This window comes from Heterodontus francisci, chromosome 19, assembly GCF_036365525.1.
Source record: "Heterodontus francisci isolate sHetFra1 chromosome 19, sHetFra1.hap1, whole genome shotgun sequence".
In the NCBI taxonomy this organism is placed as follows: domain Eukaryota; kingdom Metazoa; phylum Chordata; class Chondrichthyes; order Heterodontiformes; family Heterodontidae; genus Heterodontus; species Heterodontus francisci.
The window spans coordinates 53836655-53852257 of NC_090389.1; the positions used below are offsets into that span (position 1 = coordinate 53836655).

Below are 15603 nucleotides of genomic sequence, written 5' to 3' on the forward strand. Positions count from 1 at the left end.
TGAAATCCTGGCAGTCTGCACATCAAATGCAAATATTTCTTTTGATAGGAACAAATGTCTATTTATCAATGGCAACTTGCATTGCATAGTTTAACATTGAAAGAATATTTGCACCCACCAGCAAAATATGAGGATAAGAGAATTTGAATATAATGTTTAATCTTAATGAATTGCAATTTTTTTCTCAATACTATCAACAAGTTTAGTTTCCTTCTGTAAATGTTGATTAGATTTTTTATCATAGTCAGACAAACAAACAGGAAAAAATATAATCCTGGAAATTTGGCTGCATAACTGAGCTTCCATTGAGGACACTTCAGCTGGCCTTGCGGGACTACCTTGAGCAGCCCTGGGCATACAGGGACCGAATGGAGACTGCAGGATTTCTGCGCAGATTTCAGCAGTCTGGGCTAACTGGCTGAGTGTACCAAAAAGGGCACTAGCAGAGATTTTGGCGTGGGGAGCAGATATGCTGTCATCCTGAGAGAGGAAAGCGGGTGCCTTTCCTATGCAGTCAATGCTACTCACTGGATCAGGGCAGCCACAACAATGCACAAGACACTTGGCACCATCCCGGATGGAGCAGCTCAATTGCCCCTGCCTCAAGACGCAAGATCCACCAACGAAATGTGACTGCAGTATGTACCCTCTGCAGCATACATTGCAGCAACTCATAACCATTAATTTATCAGCACTTCTCTGCCCTGCAAACTCTACTATCGAGAAAGATGAAAGCAGCAATGTCTTGGGAACACCATCATCTCCAAGTTCCACTCTGAATCACACACCATGTTAACTTGGAAATATATTATCATTGTTTCATCATCGCTGGATCAATATTGTGGAATTCCCTACCGAACACCATAGGGACACAGAAGCAGGAGTAGGCCATTTAGTCCCCGAGCCCATTCTGCCAATTAATCAGATCATGGCTTATCTGTGTCCTAATTCCATATAGCCCCATTTGCACCATATCCGTTAATGCCTTTGGTTAACCACAATCCATCAATCTCAGATTTAAATTTAACAGTTGATCTAGTAACAATTGCCATCTGTAACTTCATGGCCCGCATATTCCCCACTCTACCGTTACCATCAAGTCAGGAGACCAACTCTGGTTCAATGAAGAGTGCAGGAGGGCATGCCAGGAGCAGCGCCAGGCATACCTCAAAATGAGATGTCAACCTGGTGAAGCTACAACACAGGATTACTTGCGTGCCAAACTGCATAAGCAGTATGCGATAGACAGAGCTAAGCGATCCCATAACCAATGGATCAGATCTAAGCTCTGCAGTCCTGCCACATCCAGTCATGAATGGTCGTGGACAATTAAACCACTGACAGGAGGAGGAGGCTCCACAAATGGTGGTGGACAATGGTTGTTGGAGGGTAGTGTCCTAGGCCCAACCACCTTCAGCTGCTTCATCAATGACCTTCCCTCCATCATAAGGTCAGAGGTGGGAATGTTCACTGATGATTGTAAGATGTTCAGTACCATTCGCAACTCCTCAGCAGTCCACGTCCACATGCACAAAGACCTGGACAACATTCAGACTTCGGCTGATAAGTGGCAAGTAATATTCATGCCACATAAGTGCCAGCAATGACAATCTCCAATAAGAGAGAATCTAACCATCTCCCCTTGACATTCAACAGCATTACCATCTCTGAATACCCTACTATCAACATCCTGGAGTTACCATTGACCAGAAACTGAACTGGACCTGCCACATAAATACTGTGATTACAAGAACAGGTCAGAGGCTGGGAATTCTGCAGTGAGTAAACCACCTCCTGACTCCCCAAAGCCTGTCCAGCATCTACAAGGCACCAAGTCAGGAGGCTGACGGAATACTCTCCACTTACCTGGATGAGTGCAGCTCCAACAACACTCAGGAAGCTTAACATCATCCAGGACAAAGCAGCCCACTTAATTAGCACCCCATCCACCACTTTAAACATTCACTCCCTCACCACCAAAGCACAGTGGCAGCAGTATGTACCATCTATAAGATGCACTGCAGCATCTCACCACACCTCCTTCAACAACACCTTCCAAAACACACAACCCCTTCCACCTAGAAGTACAAGGATAACAGACACAGGGGAACACCTGCAACTACCCCTCCAAGTCACACACCATTCTAATTGGAAATATATCACCGTTTTATCACTGTTGCTGGATCAAAATCCTGGAACTCCCTCCCTAACAGCATTGTGGGTGTACCTGCACCAGATGGACTGCAGCGGGTCAAAAAGGCAGCTCACCGCCATCTTTTCAAGGGCAATTAGGGATTCGCAACAAAATCAGGCCTTGCCAGTGACCCTCACATCCCATGAAAAAAATTTTTTAAATCCCATTCACCATCAGTCCCATACTTTAGCTTCCCTCTGTTACTGAACATCACAGCGTCTGCTAGGCCACAATGAAAAAATAGAAGCCACCACAAAATAAACATTAAAATAAAAGCAAAATACTGCGGATGCTGGAAATCTGAAATAAAAGCAAGCAATGCTGGAAATACTCAGCAGGTCTGGCAGCAACTGTGGAGAGAGAAGCAGAGTTAACATTTCAGGTCAGTAACCCTTCATCAGAACTGGCAGAGCCAGAAATGTAACAGGTTTTAACAAAATAAACATTCCCAACAAAATTTTTGGGCACAATTTTATTGCAGAGACCCGCTTGCAGCAGGAACCTGTTTACTTCATCATTGGGCTTTGCCATGGCTGTTTAACTCAACCACGGTATTAACATACCACTTCTGTGTTTCCTGACCAACGACAGAGTCCGGGTATGATGAACTGCACCTGTCAATGAGAGACTTTCTATTTAAAGGGATCCGGCAGGAGTCAGAATGTCTGCATTCTTTCTGAAGGCAGCAGGAAGAAGAATGATGGCAGGGAAACATGTGAAGAACATCCCCCTAGTTCTTTGACCCTTCCCTGGTAATGATTCTGGAGGTGGTAAGGGCTAGAAGGGAAGTGTTGTTTTCTGCAGACTGGAGGAAGATGCCAGCCACCCAAACCAAACAGGCATGCTGGAGGTCTCAGAAGTTGTGAGCAGCAGGAGTGTTGCAGGGTGCTGCAGAGATTCAATGACTTCATCTGGGCAGGATAGGTGAGTGGCACAACACTTTCAGGTGCCAACCCCCACACTCTGACTTCCCCAGCATTCTCCTGCAGAGCACCCCTCAAAGCAACTTGCAACTCCACTCATTCCTCTCTCGAGACACCTTGACACATCCCTAGCTGAACAGCCAACAATCTCATTTGCCCTCGATTTATTGACATGTCGTACCCGTCCTTCACAGTCACCCTCCATAAATGTTGTCATTCCACCCTTTCCACACATTCCACTTCCCACACTCATAACTCTCTGCTTTCTCTCAATACAGAAGATGAGATTGTGAAATTCCAGAGAGAAGGAGAGAACTTGGAGTGGACCTGTAGTCGTAGCCACATTGACCACTGTGGAGGAGCAAGCTTTAGAGATCAGCAGGGTGGCACAGTCTATGTGCATAGGCAGCGGTGAGATGGAGGTCTCCCACATACCTGGTGACAATATTAGATATCACACTGCACATAACAGTCACTCATGCTGCATTGATGTCATACTAACTGAAATGACACGATATGCACAATTTAGAGTTTGAACTCATTTACCTGTCAGCAATAATTCATGTCTTTCGTCTTCTACAGATCCTTTAAGGGTGACAAAGGAGCAGAGGTAAGAGAACAAGGAGTCCTCAGAGAAGGGCAAGCACCCTGAGGATGTGCTGACACATGACTCATGCGCACCCTCCACCAGTGCAGATACACACACCTCAGTGGGTACTGCAGTAGAAATAGCTAGGTTGTCACATGGTGAGGTACATATCACATGTGAGCAGGAGCAGTGCTGGAGACAGGGACATCATTAGACAGTCCCTGTTGGAGGGCACACGACCCTCCAAGTACTTGTCAGCTGGACATAGAGGGTCATGGGGGTCATCCACAAAAGCCATCTCTGAAGCAGCAACAGGAAATGTGTGTGCTTCTATCAGAATTTCCAGAGGCAGCGTGCATCCTTGGAGAAAGATTGGAGGAATCCATCTTTAGCATGAGTGCCAATGATGTCTCAGACATTTGCACTGATGTCCACTTCCATGGCCACCTGGATGGAGAATTAAATGCGGCAGGGAACTGAGTATATCCTGGTCCTGACCAATGGCCTGCATGCTAAGTCGGCTACTTTACACAAAATGGAGATAGTCTCGCTTGGAGCCTCAATGCCTCACTGAAATGCAAACAAGTGCTCTCCAGCTCTTGGCAAGCAGTGAAGTGCAAATGGCCCAGAAGAGGAATATGGAGAAATGGAACATGGAAGTGGATACTTTTCTCAAGGCGCACCTACTTCTCATCCCTTGCCCCGCACCACTACCGCCTCGGACAGAGCCATACATGCTGCTGCTGCCTCCTTCCCTGATGGCCGAGGCTACCCCTGCACAGGTGCAGGTGAGACAGTCTTTGGTGGGGACTTCACAGGCTTCAAAATCCAGAGGACTTCATGGTTGCACAAGGGGATTCATTTGGGTGGTTCCCACTGTTCAATTCCCACCTGACCACAGCAAGTGTGTTTTGTTATTAGGGTTTAACCCTTTGGTGTTTTATTTGTCAAATAAACAGACAGCAGCAGGTTTTCTTATAGGTTTAAAGTTGAAAATCAATTATTTATTGATCAAATACACCTTATCCAGAAATTATCGCAACTGCATCCACTCATGCATTTGCTCGCGCGCGCACACACACACACACACACACACACACACGAAGGAACAGATGGGAAAATGGGTAAGTAATTATAAGTGGAGGGTAGGTTTTGGGGGTAGTCATGGTAAACCTGTTGAATTCTCTTGGAAGTTAAGTTCTTGTTGGTTGCAGGCCTGAATTGTTTGTAGATTTCTCTCGTGGTTGAAAGTTCAGTTGAAGACAGTGGATCATTTATAATTCACTGCTTCATTGGTGTAGATGTAAAATTCTACAGCAGGGTGCCTTCTGGTTTGCTGGAAACAAGCTTCTTGGATGCTGCTTTCTGGGTGTCTCTCTAATTCTCTCTCTCTAGGCTGCCTTTTAAGGTAAAGATGTGTTATATCTCGCCTCCTGGTAGGAGACCCTTTGGTCTGTCCCCATGGTGATCGCACAATGGCCCAGGACCTGGCTACTTTGCACCGTCTTTGTTTCAGAAGAATCTATTCAATTCAGGATGGATGTAGGATGGGTGCAATTGACACCACTTAGCTTTGAAGATTTTCCTTTGTCCCTGTCAGTTTGAATATACAAAGACCAAGTCCTTTTCCTTCGGTGGTCATTTTGGAGCACATTGTCCACTTTTTAAAAGAAAGGTCCATTTTCTATAAGACAAAGTCAGTTTTTATAACTCTTCAGATTTTGTCCATAATTTTTCATCATTGCACTTCTTGTACGTGTGACAATGGTGTTATGTGTATGTTTACTTAAATAAATCAAGCACTTTATTTCAACTCTTCATTTTCCTACTTTGTTCCATCCCAAATCCCAAATGGACAATATCCTTCAGAAGAATGGTATGACCAGACTGGAAGATAACAATAGGGTGTGAGTGCAATGGTTGGATTTTTGACTGTGGGAGTGATTGTCTTGGTGGTTGGGTGGCACAAGATTTATTATTGCACTGCCACATGGCTTCACACACTCAGATTAGCTGAAGCATGCCTGTATGAGGCAGCCAGGTGAGCGGTTGCAGGAACCCTGGCCACATCTGGCTCCTCTTCCAAGTGATCTGCACTTTCCTCCTCCTGTAGTGCCATTCCTCCCTACAGTGCGATGTTGTGCAAGGCACAGCAGACCACAATCATTCTGGAGGCTCTTGCTGGTGCAGACTGAAGTGCCCTCCAGGTCTGTCAAGGAGCCCGAATTGCATCTTCAGCAACCCAATGGCTTGCTCAGTGATTGCCCTTGCGGTCATGAGACTTTTGTTGTGCCTCTCCTCTGCATCAGTGGTAGGGCTCTTCACAGGAGTCATCAGCCAGGTCCTCAGAAGGTAGATCTTATTTCCAAGGAGCCACCCGCTCACTCTGTGTGGAGGTGTGAAAACCTGTGAGACATGGCTGTCACAGAATGAAGAAATCATGGTGGATTCCAGGATATCTTGCACAGACATGCATGATAATCTTCCAGTGGTCACCTACAAACTGAACATTGAGGGAGTGGAATCCCTTCTAATTGATAAATACTCCAGGCTAATCTGAGGGCGCCTTGATTGCTACATGTGTACAGTCAGTGACACCCTGTATCTCTGAGAATCCAGTCACTGCAGCAAAAACAAGAGCCCTCTGTGTCTGACTGGCCTGATCAATTTCAAAGTGGACATAAATGGCAGCCTTGATAGACATGGCACTTAGGAGATACACTTGTGGGCAGCAGATTGTGAAATCCTGCAGATGCTAGCAGCAGATTCCTGGAAGAAGCCGGAGGTGAAGAATTTCACGACTGTGGTGACCTTGATGGCAGCTGGCAATGTTCTCCTGTTCCAGAAGGCTGCCGATGTCAGCAATGATCTGTCGTGAAAGCCTGAACCTCCTGATGCATTGTTGCTCCGTCATGTCGAGGAAGCTGTGTACCTTGTGCTGGGGGTATCGCCTCCTTCGAGCTGGAGTACCGTGTCTACCCTTCTGTCCTGTGAAGCGACATGTAGTTGCAGAAAAGGAAGCTAGTGCTGGTGTGGCTAGTCTTGCTGCTGCTGCTAGTGTTGTTGCTGTTGGTGGGCTCTTGCTCCTGTTCCTGCTCCTGAGCTTGTTGGTGTGGCACCTGGTACTGCTGTTGTTGGTGTAGCTGCTCCTCTTGTCCCTCATCAGAGGTTGATGCTATAGCTGCATTGCTCCCATGCTGCAGTGAAAGCCAACAGTAAGAAAGATCAGATCAAGATGTTTAAAGTCCAAGGTAGGTAAAGTGACTACCACAAAGTTGAAAATCACCTGTGAAGCAGTGAAATCATGTTCTTAGATCAAGTGCTGCCTTTCACTTAGGCCAGCAGCTACGCAGTTTCACTGTTTAAAGGCTTTCCAGCCTACCAGTTTCATTGATCAATAACTTCCCGCTGTGCTCTTGCCTAGTTGATCCTGGCAAGTTCCACACAGCTCAGGAAACCCATGTGCTGGCTGTTAAAGCTAGAATCCTGAGTTAAAGCCACAATTGATTGCTTGTTTGCATATTTAAATCACTGACCCGACAGCTCCACAGGGCTCGCCTCGGAACATGCTCTGGTAAAACCTGGAAGTAGGTGGGATCAAGTCAGGTTTCCCTCCCACCAGCATTTTTCAACCATTTAACCCCCCTGCCCGTACCTGAACTTGCTCCCCCCCGCCCACCTTGGCAGTTAAAATTCTGCCCTATAAATTAAGCCCTGCCATATTGCATACAAGCATCAACTACAGTGCTACCACAATGGCTTCAGCACAGCTGGTGGAAAGCTGCTGACTTTAAGTGGGGAAGGTTGCAGGTGGCCTTGCAGGATGGTCTTGAGCAGCTCTGGCCGTAGAAGGTCTGCACCATCTCAGCATGGACAGCAGCCATCTGAGCTACCTGGCTGGCAGGCAACAACAAGAGCACTGACTGAGAGAGGACAGCAGGTTCGTGCTCCACAGTGCCACTTTAATAGGAGTAGGGAAGGACAGATTGCTAGACTGCTGTGACACCCTGCAAGCCCCTTTGCACACTGGTATCCACAGCTATGATGTCAGCAGTCTGATCCTACTTGACAGCAAGCTGAGCTTGGATGAGAACAGTCTGAGCTTCCACTGCAGTGCCAAGATGTACTGCGATGGGAGCTGAGACATTGGCCATCAGATATTGCATCAATATTGGGTCCACAAGTGTTTGCATGGAGTTGGCTACCATTGCATGCTGTAGAGGATGGGCTCCAAATTCTGTACCTAGCTAGGCCTGCCAATGCTGCAAGCATTTTATTATGGATACCTATCAGCCCTCTTTTGTAGACTGCCCATCGAAGTCTTCATCTGAGTCCTCTGCACAAGAATTCATGTGTGACTTCGCCCTCCAGGGAGCTGGCATCTGTGCTACCCTTGCCCCTTGCTCTGGTTGTAGGCCACTCATGTCCAATTCTAAGCTATCCTCTGAAGTACTTGTCAGTATCTTTTTTATTCGTTCATGGGATGTGAGCATCGTGGCTAGGCCAGCATTTGATGCTCATCCCTAATTGCCCTTGGGAAGATGGCGGTAAACGTCATTCTTGAACAGCTGCAGTCCATGTGTTGTAGGTACATCCACAGTGCTGTTAGGAAGGGAGTTCCAGGATTTTGACCCAGAGACAGTGAAGGAACGACAATATATTTCCAAGTCAGGATGGTGTGTGACTTGGAGGCGGACTTACGGGTGTTGGTGTTCCCATGCACCTTCTGCCCTTGTTCTTCTAAGTGGTACAGGTTGCAGGTTTGGAAGATGCTGTCGAAGGAGCATTGGTGCGTTGCTGCAGTGCATCTTGTAGATGGTACACACTGGTACCACTGTATGTCGGTGGTGGAGGGAGTAAATGTTTAAAGTGGTAGATGGGATGCCTATCAAGCAGGCTGCTTTGTCCTGGATGGTGTAGAGCTTCTTGAGTGTTGTTGGAGCTGCACTCATCCAGGCAATTGGAGAGTATTCTATCACACTCTTGACTTATAGATGGTGAACAAGCTTTGGGGAATCAGGAGGTGAGTTACTCGCTGCAGAATTCCCAGCCTTTGACTTGCTGTTGTAGCCACGGTATTTATATGGCTTGTCTAGTTAAGTTTCTGGTCAATGGTAATCCCCAGGATGTTGATGGTGGGGGAGATTCAGCAATGAATATCAAGGAGAGATGGTTAGATTCTCTCTTGTTGGAGATGGTCATTGCCTGGCACTTGTGTAGTGCGAACGTTACTTGCCACTTATCAACCCAAGCCTGAATGTTGTCCACATCTTGCTGCATTCAGGCATGGACTGTCTCAGTATCTGAGCAGTTGCAAATGGTATTGAACACCTGCAATCACCAGTGAACATCCCCATTTCTGACCTTATGATGGAGGGAAGATCTTTGATGAAGCAACTGAAGATGGTTGGGTCTAGGACACTATCTGAGGAACTCCTGAAGCAATCTCCTGGGGTTCAGATGATTGGCCTCCAACAACCACAACCATCTTCCTTTGCGCTAGTTATGAGTCCAAACAGTGGAGAGATTTCCTCCGATTCCCATTGACTTCAATTTTGCGAAGACCCCTTGATGCCACACACGGTCAAATGCTGCCTTGATGTCAAGGGCAGTCACTCTCACCCCACCTCTTCTATTCAGCTCTTTTGTCCATGTTTGGACCAAACTCTAATGAGATTTGGAGCTGCATGGCCCTAGCGGAACCTAAATTGAGCATGGATGTCCAGGTTATTGCTGTGTAAGTGCCACTTCATAAGCGCTGTTGACAGCACCCTCCATCACTTTGCTGATAATTGAATGATTGATGGGATGGTAATTGGCTGGATTGGATTTGTCTTGCTTTTTGTGGACAGGATATACCTGGGCAATTTTCCATATTGTCAGGTAGATGCCAGTGTTATAGCTGTACAGCTTGGCTAGGGGCGCAGCTAGTTCCAGAGCACAAGTCTTCAGTACTACAGTCAGGATGAATGTCGAGGTCCACAGTCTTTGCTATATCCAGTGCATTCAGCGTTTCTTGATATCATGTGGAAGGAATCGAATTGGCAGAAGACTGGCATCTGATGCTGGGGACCTCAGGAGGAGGCTGAAATGGATCATCCACATGGCACTTCTGCCTGAAGATTTTTGCAAAGGCTTTAGCCTTGTCTTTTGCTCTGACGTGCTGGGCGCCCCCTTCATTGAGGATGGGAATGTTTGTGGAACCTCCTCCTTCAGTTAGTTGTTTAATTTTCCGCCACCATTCACAAATGGGTGTAGCAGGACTGCAGAGCTTTGATCCAATCCATTGGTTGTGGGATCACTTAGCTCTGTCTATAATGTGCTGCTTCCCTGCAGCATGCATGTGTCGGCCTGTGCTGTCGCATCACCAAGTTGGCACTGCATTTTTAGGTATGCCTGGTGCTGTTCTTGGCATGCTCTTCTACACTCTGAGCTGATGGCTTCAAGTGTGAGAGCAACTGATTGTGTTTCTTCTTTATCACTGCCTTCTTGCTCTATCACCTCTATCTCTTCCACCACTGCCTGCCCAGGTGGCAGTTCTTAGGTATCTGAAAGGAGAAAGGCACAAGGGTAGGGTTGTGGTGATGGGAGGGGAAGGGAATCAAGAGGCATATGCTTACACCATATGCAGCTTCTAAAACAGAGGAGATCATGGAATGAGGTGGAAGTGCGATGTAAGAAGGAGGATTAGACGTGAACATACCATCATCGATGATGGTTTCAGCCCCACTGCTGGCTAAGGCCTCAGTCACGGCCGCAGCAATGATGGCGAGCACCATCTCCTCCATGGTGGTAAAGACAGGCACTCTGGCCTGTCCCCTCGGGTTGTGCAGCACCTTGTCCTGTATGAGAGAGGGAAGTGTGTCAGTAAGTGTGGTGCAATGTGTTTGTGTGATGTGGCTGTCATAGTTGAGTAGCTGTCAGTGTGTGAAATCTATGGGATGTGGGTTTGAGATTTGCAGCAGTGCAAAGTGTGTGAGGGTCAGGTGAAGCTACGAATGTGAGATATGAATCATCATTGATAGAGATTGTTGGTAGGTGAGTGATGGGTGTGTAGTGCTTTGAACAGTTTGTGAGGCTAGTGGTGCAATTGGTAGGGTATGGCATTTGTACATGCAATTCACTGATCTTGACCACTTGTGTGAGGTCATTGAACTTCTTGTGGCACTGCAACCAGGCCCTCATTGCTAGATTCTAGGTATTGATTGCCACAGCTTTCTGGTCCCACTGCCTTCACAGAGTTTGTCTGAAGGGCCTCCTGGTCCCCTGTGAATAGATAGCATCTCCTGCACTTCCTTCACCAGGGTCTTGATGCAGCATCGGAAAATCTTGAAGCCCGCTGTCTACCATGTTGTGCTATTTGTGTCTTTCCTATTTCAAACTCACTTTTACAATTACTTCCAGCACCTGCTCCAGCCAAGATCACCTCCCTTTTAAGAGGCACAGACTAGCTTTAAGTCATGCAGGCTGGCTGGAACTTGCACAGGCCTGTCCCGATTTTGCGTCCCCTATTCAGGCATGCAGCTACTCAACACCATGGTTAGTTTTGGCTGCACACTGCAATCGTTTAAATGAGCAGGCAGCACAAAGTTTGGGTGCTGGCTGCATCGAAGCAAAGGGTGTGGGTAATCCCTCAACACAATTCCCACACCAAGTTCATAGCTCATATCTTGCTTTGATCTGTTCAAATTGGAAATGTAGGATTTTTTTTTAATTACATTTTTAAAGTATATATGTATATTTCTATACATGAATAACAAATATAAAAATATCTGGTTCAATGCTACAAAGTACCTCAGAGTTCTGATGATATTCCGAATTGGCTCACTTTATCCCTTCAACTTGTAACATAATTCTAATTATTATCCTTTGCATAATTTTCTTTGAAGTGCATTTTCTATTATAAGAAGGGCTTTACTTACCCAAGTTGCAAGTTTGTGAATTCCCCATAAGAAGTGCTGAGCCAACTCCACAAGTTGGTGATAACAAGGTGTCTCTGCCTATATGTACTGCAAACACAAATTTTTAAAAAAGACTTGAATTTATATAGCACCTTTCATGACCATCCCAAACCGTTTTACAGCCAATGAAGTACTTTTTGAAGTGTAGTCACTGTTGCAATGTAGGAAATGCGGAAGCCAATCTGCACACAGCAAACTGCCACAAACAACAATGTGCTAATGACCAGATAATTTGTTTTAGAGATGTTGATTGAGGGATAAATATAGGCCAAGACACCAGCGATAACTCCCCTACTCTTCTTCGAAATATTGCCATGGGATCTTTTATGTCCACCTGATAGGACAGAAATCTCATCTGAAAGTCAGCACCTTCAGCAGTGCAGCACTCCCTCAGTCCTGCACTGGAGTGTCAGCCTAGATTGTTGCACTCAAGTCCTGCAGCGGGACTTGAACCCACAACGTTGCGGCTCAGAGGCGAGAGTATTGAAGGTTGAATCTCAAAAGTATTAAAAGGGAAAATAAAAATCTACTTAATGAATTTAGTTTTGATGAACTGCCAATGTTAGTAGTTCTTGGCACAAAATACATACTATTATGGGGCGGTACAGTGGCGCAGTGGTTAGCACTGCAGCCTCACAGCTCCAGGGACCCGGGTTCGATTCTGGGCACTGCCTGTGTGGAGTTTGCAAGTTCTCCCTGTGTCTGCATGGGTTTTCTCCGGGTGCTCCGGTTTCCTCCCACAAGCCAAAAGACTTGCAGGTTGGTAGGTAAATTGGCCATTATAAATTGTCACTAGTATAGGTAGGTGGTAGGGAAATATAGGGATAGATGGGGATGTTTGGTAGGAATATGGGATTAGTGTAGGATTAGTATAAATGGGTGGTTGATGGTCGGCACAGACTCGGTGGGCCAAAGGGCCTGTTTCAGTGCTGTATCTCTAATCTAATCTAATATTGCTTTTCATACAAGTGAGTGAATCTGCCATAACTCCTACATTATTCAACAATCTTGGTATCGTGTCCCAAAATGTAAAAAGAACCGCAAAGTGCAGATGAAGACATTTTAACTAGAGAATAGAATGTTTTCACTTGTGCCTCATAATCCTTTTGTGTTGTATTTGACAGATAGTACCGCAAGTAATACTGAAGATCAGGATGAAGTACTGGATCTATTGTATGATCCCTGTTTGAATTGTTACTTTGATCCAAAAACAGGAAAATACTATGAACTGGCATGAGTCGGAAATGGAGACCTTTGAAGCAACACTGTTGCATGGTAACTGCTTGGATTTTTCTGAGACTCCAGGAGCATATTGTTTCAAAGACAAAGTTATCCTAAAATAGGAATACTGCAATCCGAAAGAAGGCTGAATGATATAGAAATGAATGTATTCATCACCTGAGGTCTGCAGCAGCATTTCAGCACACATTACCCTTCTTTTTAATTACCAAACATTGTAACTGGACAGATTCCACAGTTCCGCATGTTCCTTTATCTAAATGGGTTCTCAAATGCACGTTTGTGTTTTTGCATGCATGTGCTGTTTAGTATGAGCCATGTCTTATTTTGAAACCAATGAAATATAATTAGCACTAAATTTGTCAAATTTGAAAATGAACTTCACAGATATTATTACTAGGGATAGAAAACTTTGAATCTTGGGCAAGATTTTGACAGTCCGATGGAAGCAGGAATGGAGGCAGGCAGGTGGGTAATCTCATGCTGCTGGCCAGCATTCCAGGTTTGCCAGCACCATCCCACCCTCGAGCTATTTTCAGGAAGGCAGGATCGGGCATGGAATGACTACTCACCTGCCAGTGGTGGGTAGCCTCTTTAATTAATTTCAAGGCCAATTAAGACCAATGATCAGAGGACGACTGGAATTTTCCAGCTAGCCTGTGGGCCCCCTGTGGCATTGGGAGCACAGCAAATGCCTTGAGGCGGCCTCCTTGGGGCAGACCTGGGGGACCAGCGTTCCAGGATCACTTTCAGGTCCCCACTCCTGCCTGGCCACAGCTGCAGCCGTGGATTTTCCCTCCACAATGATGGTCCAGCAGCTGTAGCTATTTTTTATTTCAAATATTTTTGAAGTCCTCAAGATAGAGGCACCCTTCTTCTCGTTTACTGCAACGGCAGACTGCAGCTCCTTCAGTGTTAGAGTGCTTCCTATTGGCCCTCCAGCTTCAAAAGCCCGCCCATCATCCTTAATTGAACAGTGAACACGCCCTCTAGCCACTTGGCCAATCCAGCCAAAATTAATGTCGGGTGACTGCTCCCGACACAGTGCGGGTTTGGGATCTGTATTTGACCCCGACATCAGGGTCCTGACCCAAAACGGAAAATCCGAATAAAGTACATAATGTGAATTTTATCCTGTGCTGGAAGGTGTTAATATCATATTTATTTTATATTGAGGATAACTTCCTGAACATTGAGTTTTTCAGATTCATTCATAAATATCTCAGCAAAAAACAGTTTTTGTGAATTGTGACGGTTCTTGGATGCTTATTTTACATCACTTTTTAAAGGAGAACTTTAAGTTGACAAAATAATAAATTGAGCAAAGATTTTTTTCTCTAGATGGCACAATGTAAAATTAATTAATTTTGAGAATTACTTACATTTAGAAAGGGAACTGTGTGGTCCATTAAACTGGAACATTGCCCAGTTCTCCTTGTGCTAAGTTGGCAAATACACTCGACAATTAACTTTAGCCAAGCTTCCATTTTTGGTCCAGTAACCCCTGCTGGAAAGCTTCCATGTGTAAACATTGGGGCTGAGAAACTGGCTTTGTGCTGGAAACTGCTGCAAAATGGTTGTCACCCAGTGAACGTACATTTGATGATGTTGCCTGAGGTCCACTCAAAATTGGACATTCGGCCTCATCTATATAAAACCAACACGCTGCAGCCACCAATTGGGTGCCTAGGCGCAGTTCACTGGTTGGGGTCTGAAGAAATTTGGTTGACGGTGATGCCAAGCCAGCCTGCATGTATGCCCTATAGGGAGAGATGAATAGGAACGAGTAAGCCTGCATCAACAGCCTCTTCTGGCTCCACAGAAATTAAATATAAAAAAGTTCACCTCTCTATTTGAGTGTGGCCTCCAGCAGTGCCTTTAAGGAGTGCTGGTTAGACTGCTAAAGACCTTGATTAATTGGGCAGAACATATTAGAATTAGAACATTACAGCGCAGTACAGGCCCTTCAGCCCTCGATGTTGCGCCGACCTGTGAAACCATCTGACCTACACTATTCCATTTTCATCCATATGTCTATCCAATGACCACTTAAATGCCCTTAAAGTTGGCGAGTCTACTACTGTTGCAGGCAGGGCGTTCCACGCCCCTACTACTCTCTGAGTAAAGAAACTACCTCTGACATCTGTCCTATATCTATCACCCCTCAACTTAAAGCTATGTCCCCTCGTGTTTGCCATCACCATCCGAGGAAAAAGACTCTCACTATCCACCCTATCCAACCCTCTGATTATCTTATATGTCTCTATTAAGTCACCTCTCCTCCTCCTTCTCTCCAACGAAAACAACCTCAAGTCCCTCAGCCTTTCCTCGTAAGACCTTCCCTCCATACCAGGCAACATCCTAGTAAATCTCCTCTGCACCCTTTCCAAAGCTTCCACATCCTTCCTATAATGCGGTGACCAGAACTGCACGCAATACTCCAGGTGCGGTCTCACCAGAGTTTTGTACAGCTGCAGCATGACCTCGTGGCTCCGAAGCTCGATCCCCCTACTAATGAAAGCTAACACACCATATGCCTTCTTAACAGCCCTATTAACCTGGGTAGCAACCTTCAGGGATTTATGCACCTGGACACCAAGATCTCTCTGTTCATCTACACTACCAAGAATCTTCCCATTAGTCCAGTACTCTGCATTCCTGTTACTCCTTCCAAAGTGAATCACCTCGCACTTTTCC

The 15603-nt window shown here is 45.8% G+C and overlaps 1 protein-coding gene across 4 annotated transcripts in view; it reads left to right on the plus strand.

Moving 5' to 3' along the window:
• cfap20dc (CFAP20 domain containing) overlaps window positions 1-14946 on the plus strand; it is a 548283-nt gene extending 533337 nt beyond the window's left edge. For all 4 annotated transcript variants that reach the window (XM_068051613.1, XM_068051614.1, XM_068051616.1 and 1 more), the window contains one exon: window positions 12792-14946. In XM_068051613.1, coding sequence (XP_067907714.1) covers window positions 12792-12904 — 113 coding nt within the window. In that variant the 3' untranslated portion in view covers window positions 12905-14946. The remainder of the gene's footprint in view (window positions 1-12791) is intronic.
• Window positions 14947-15603: the final 657 nt, after the last annotated feature.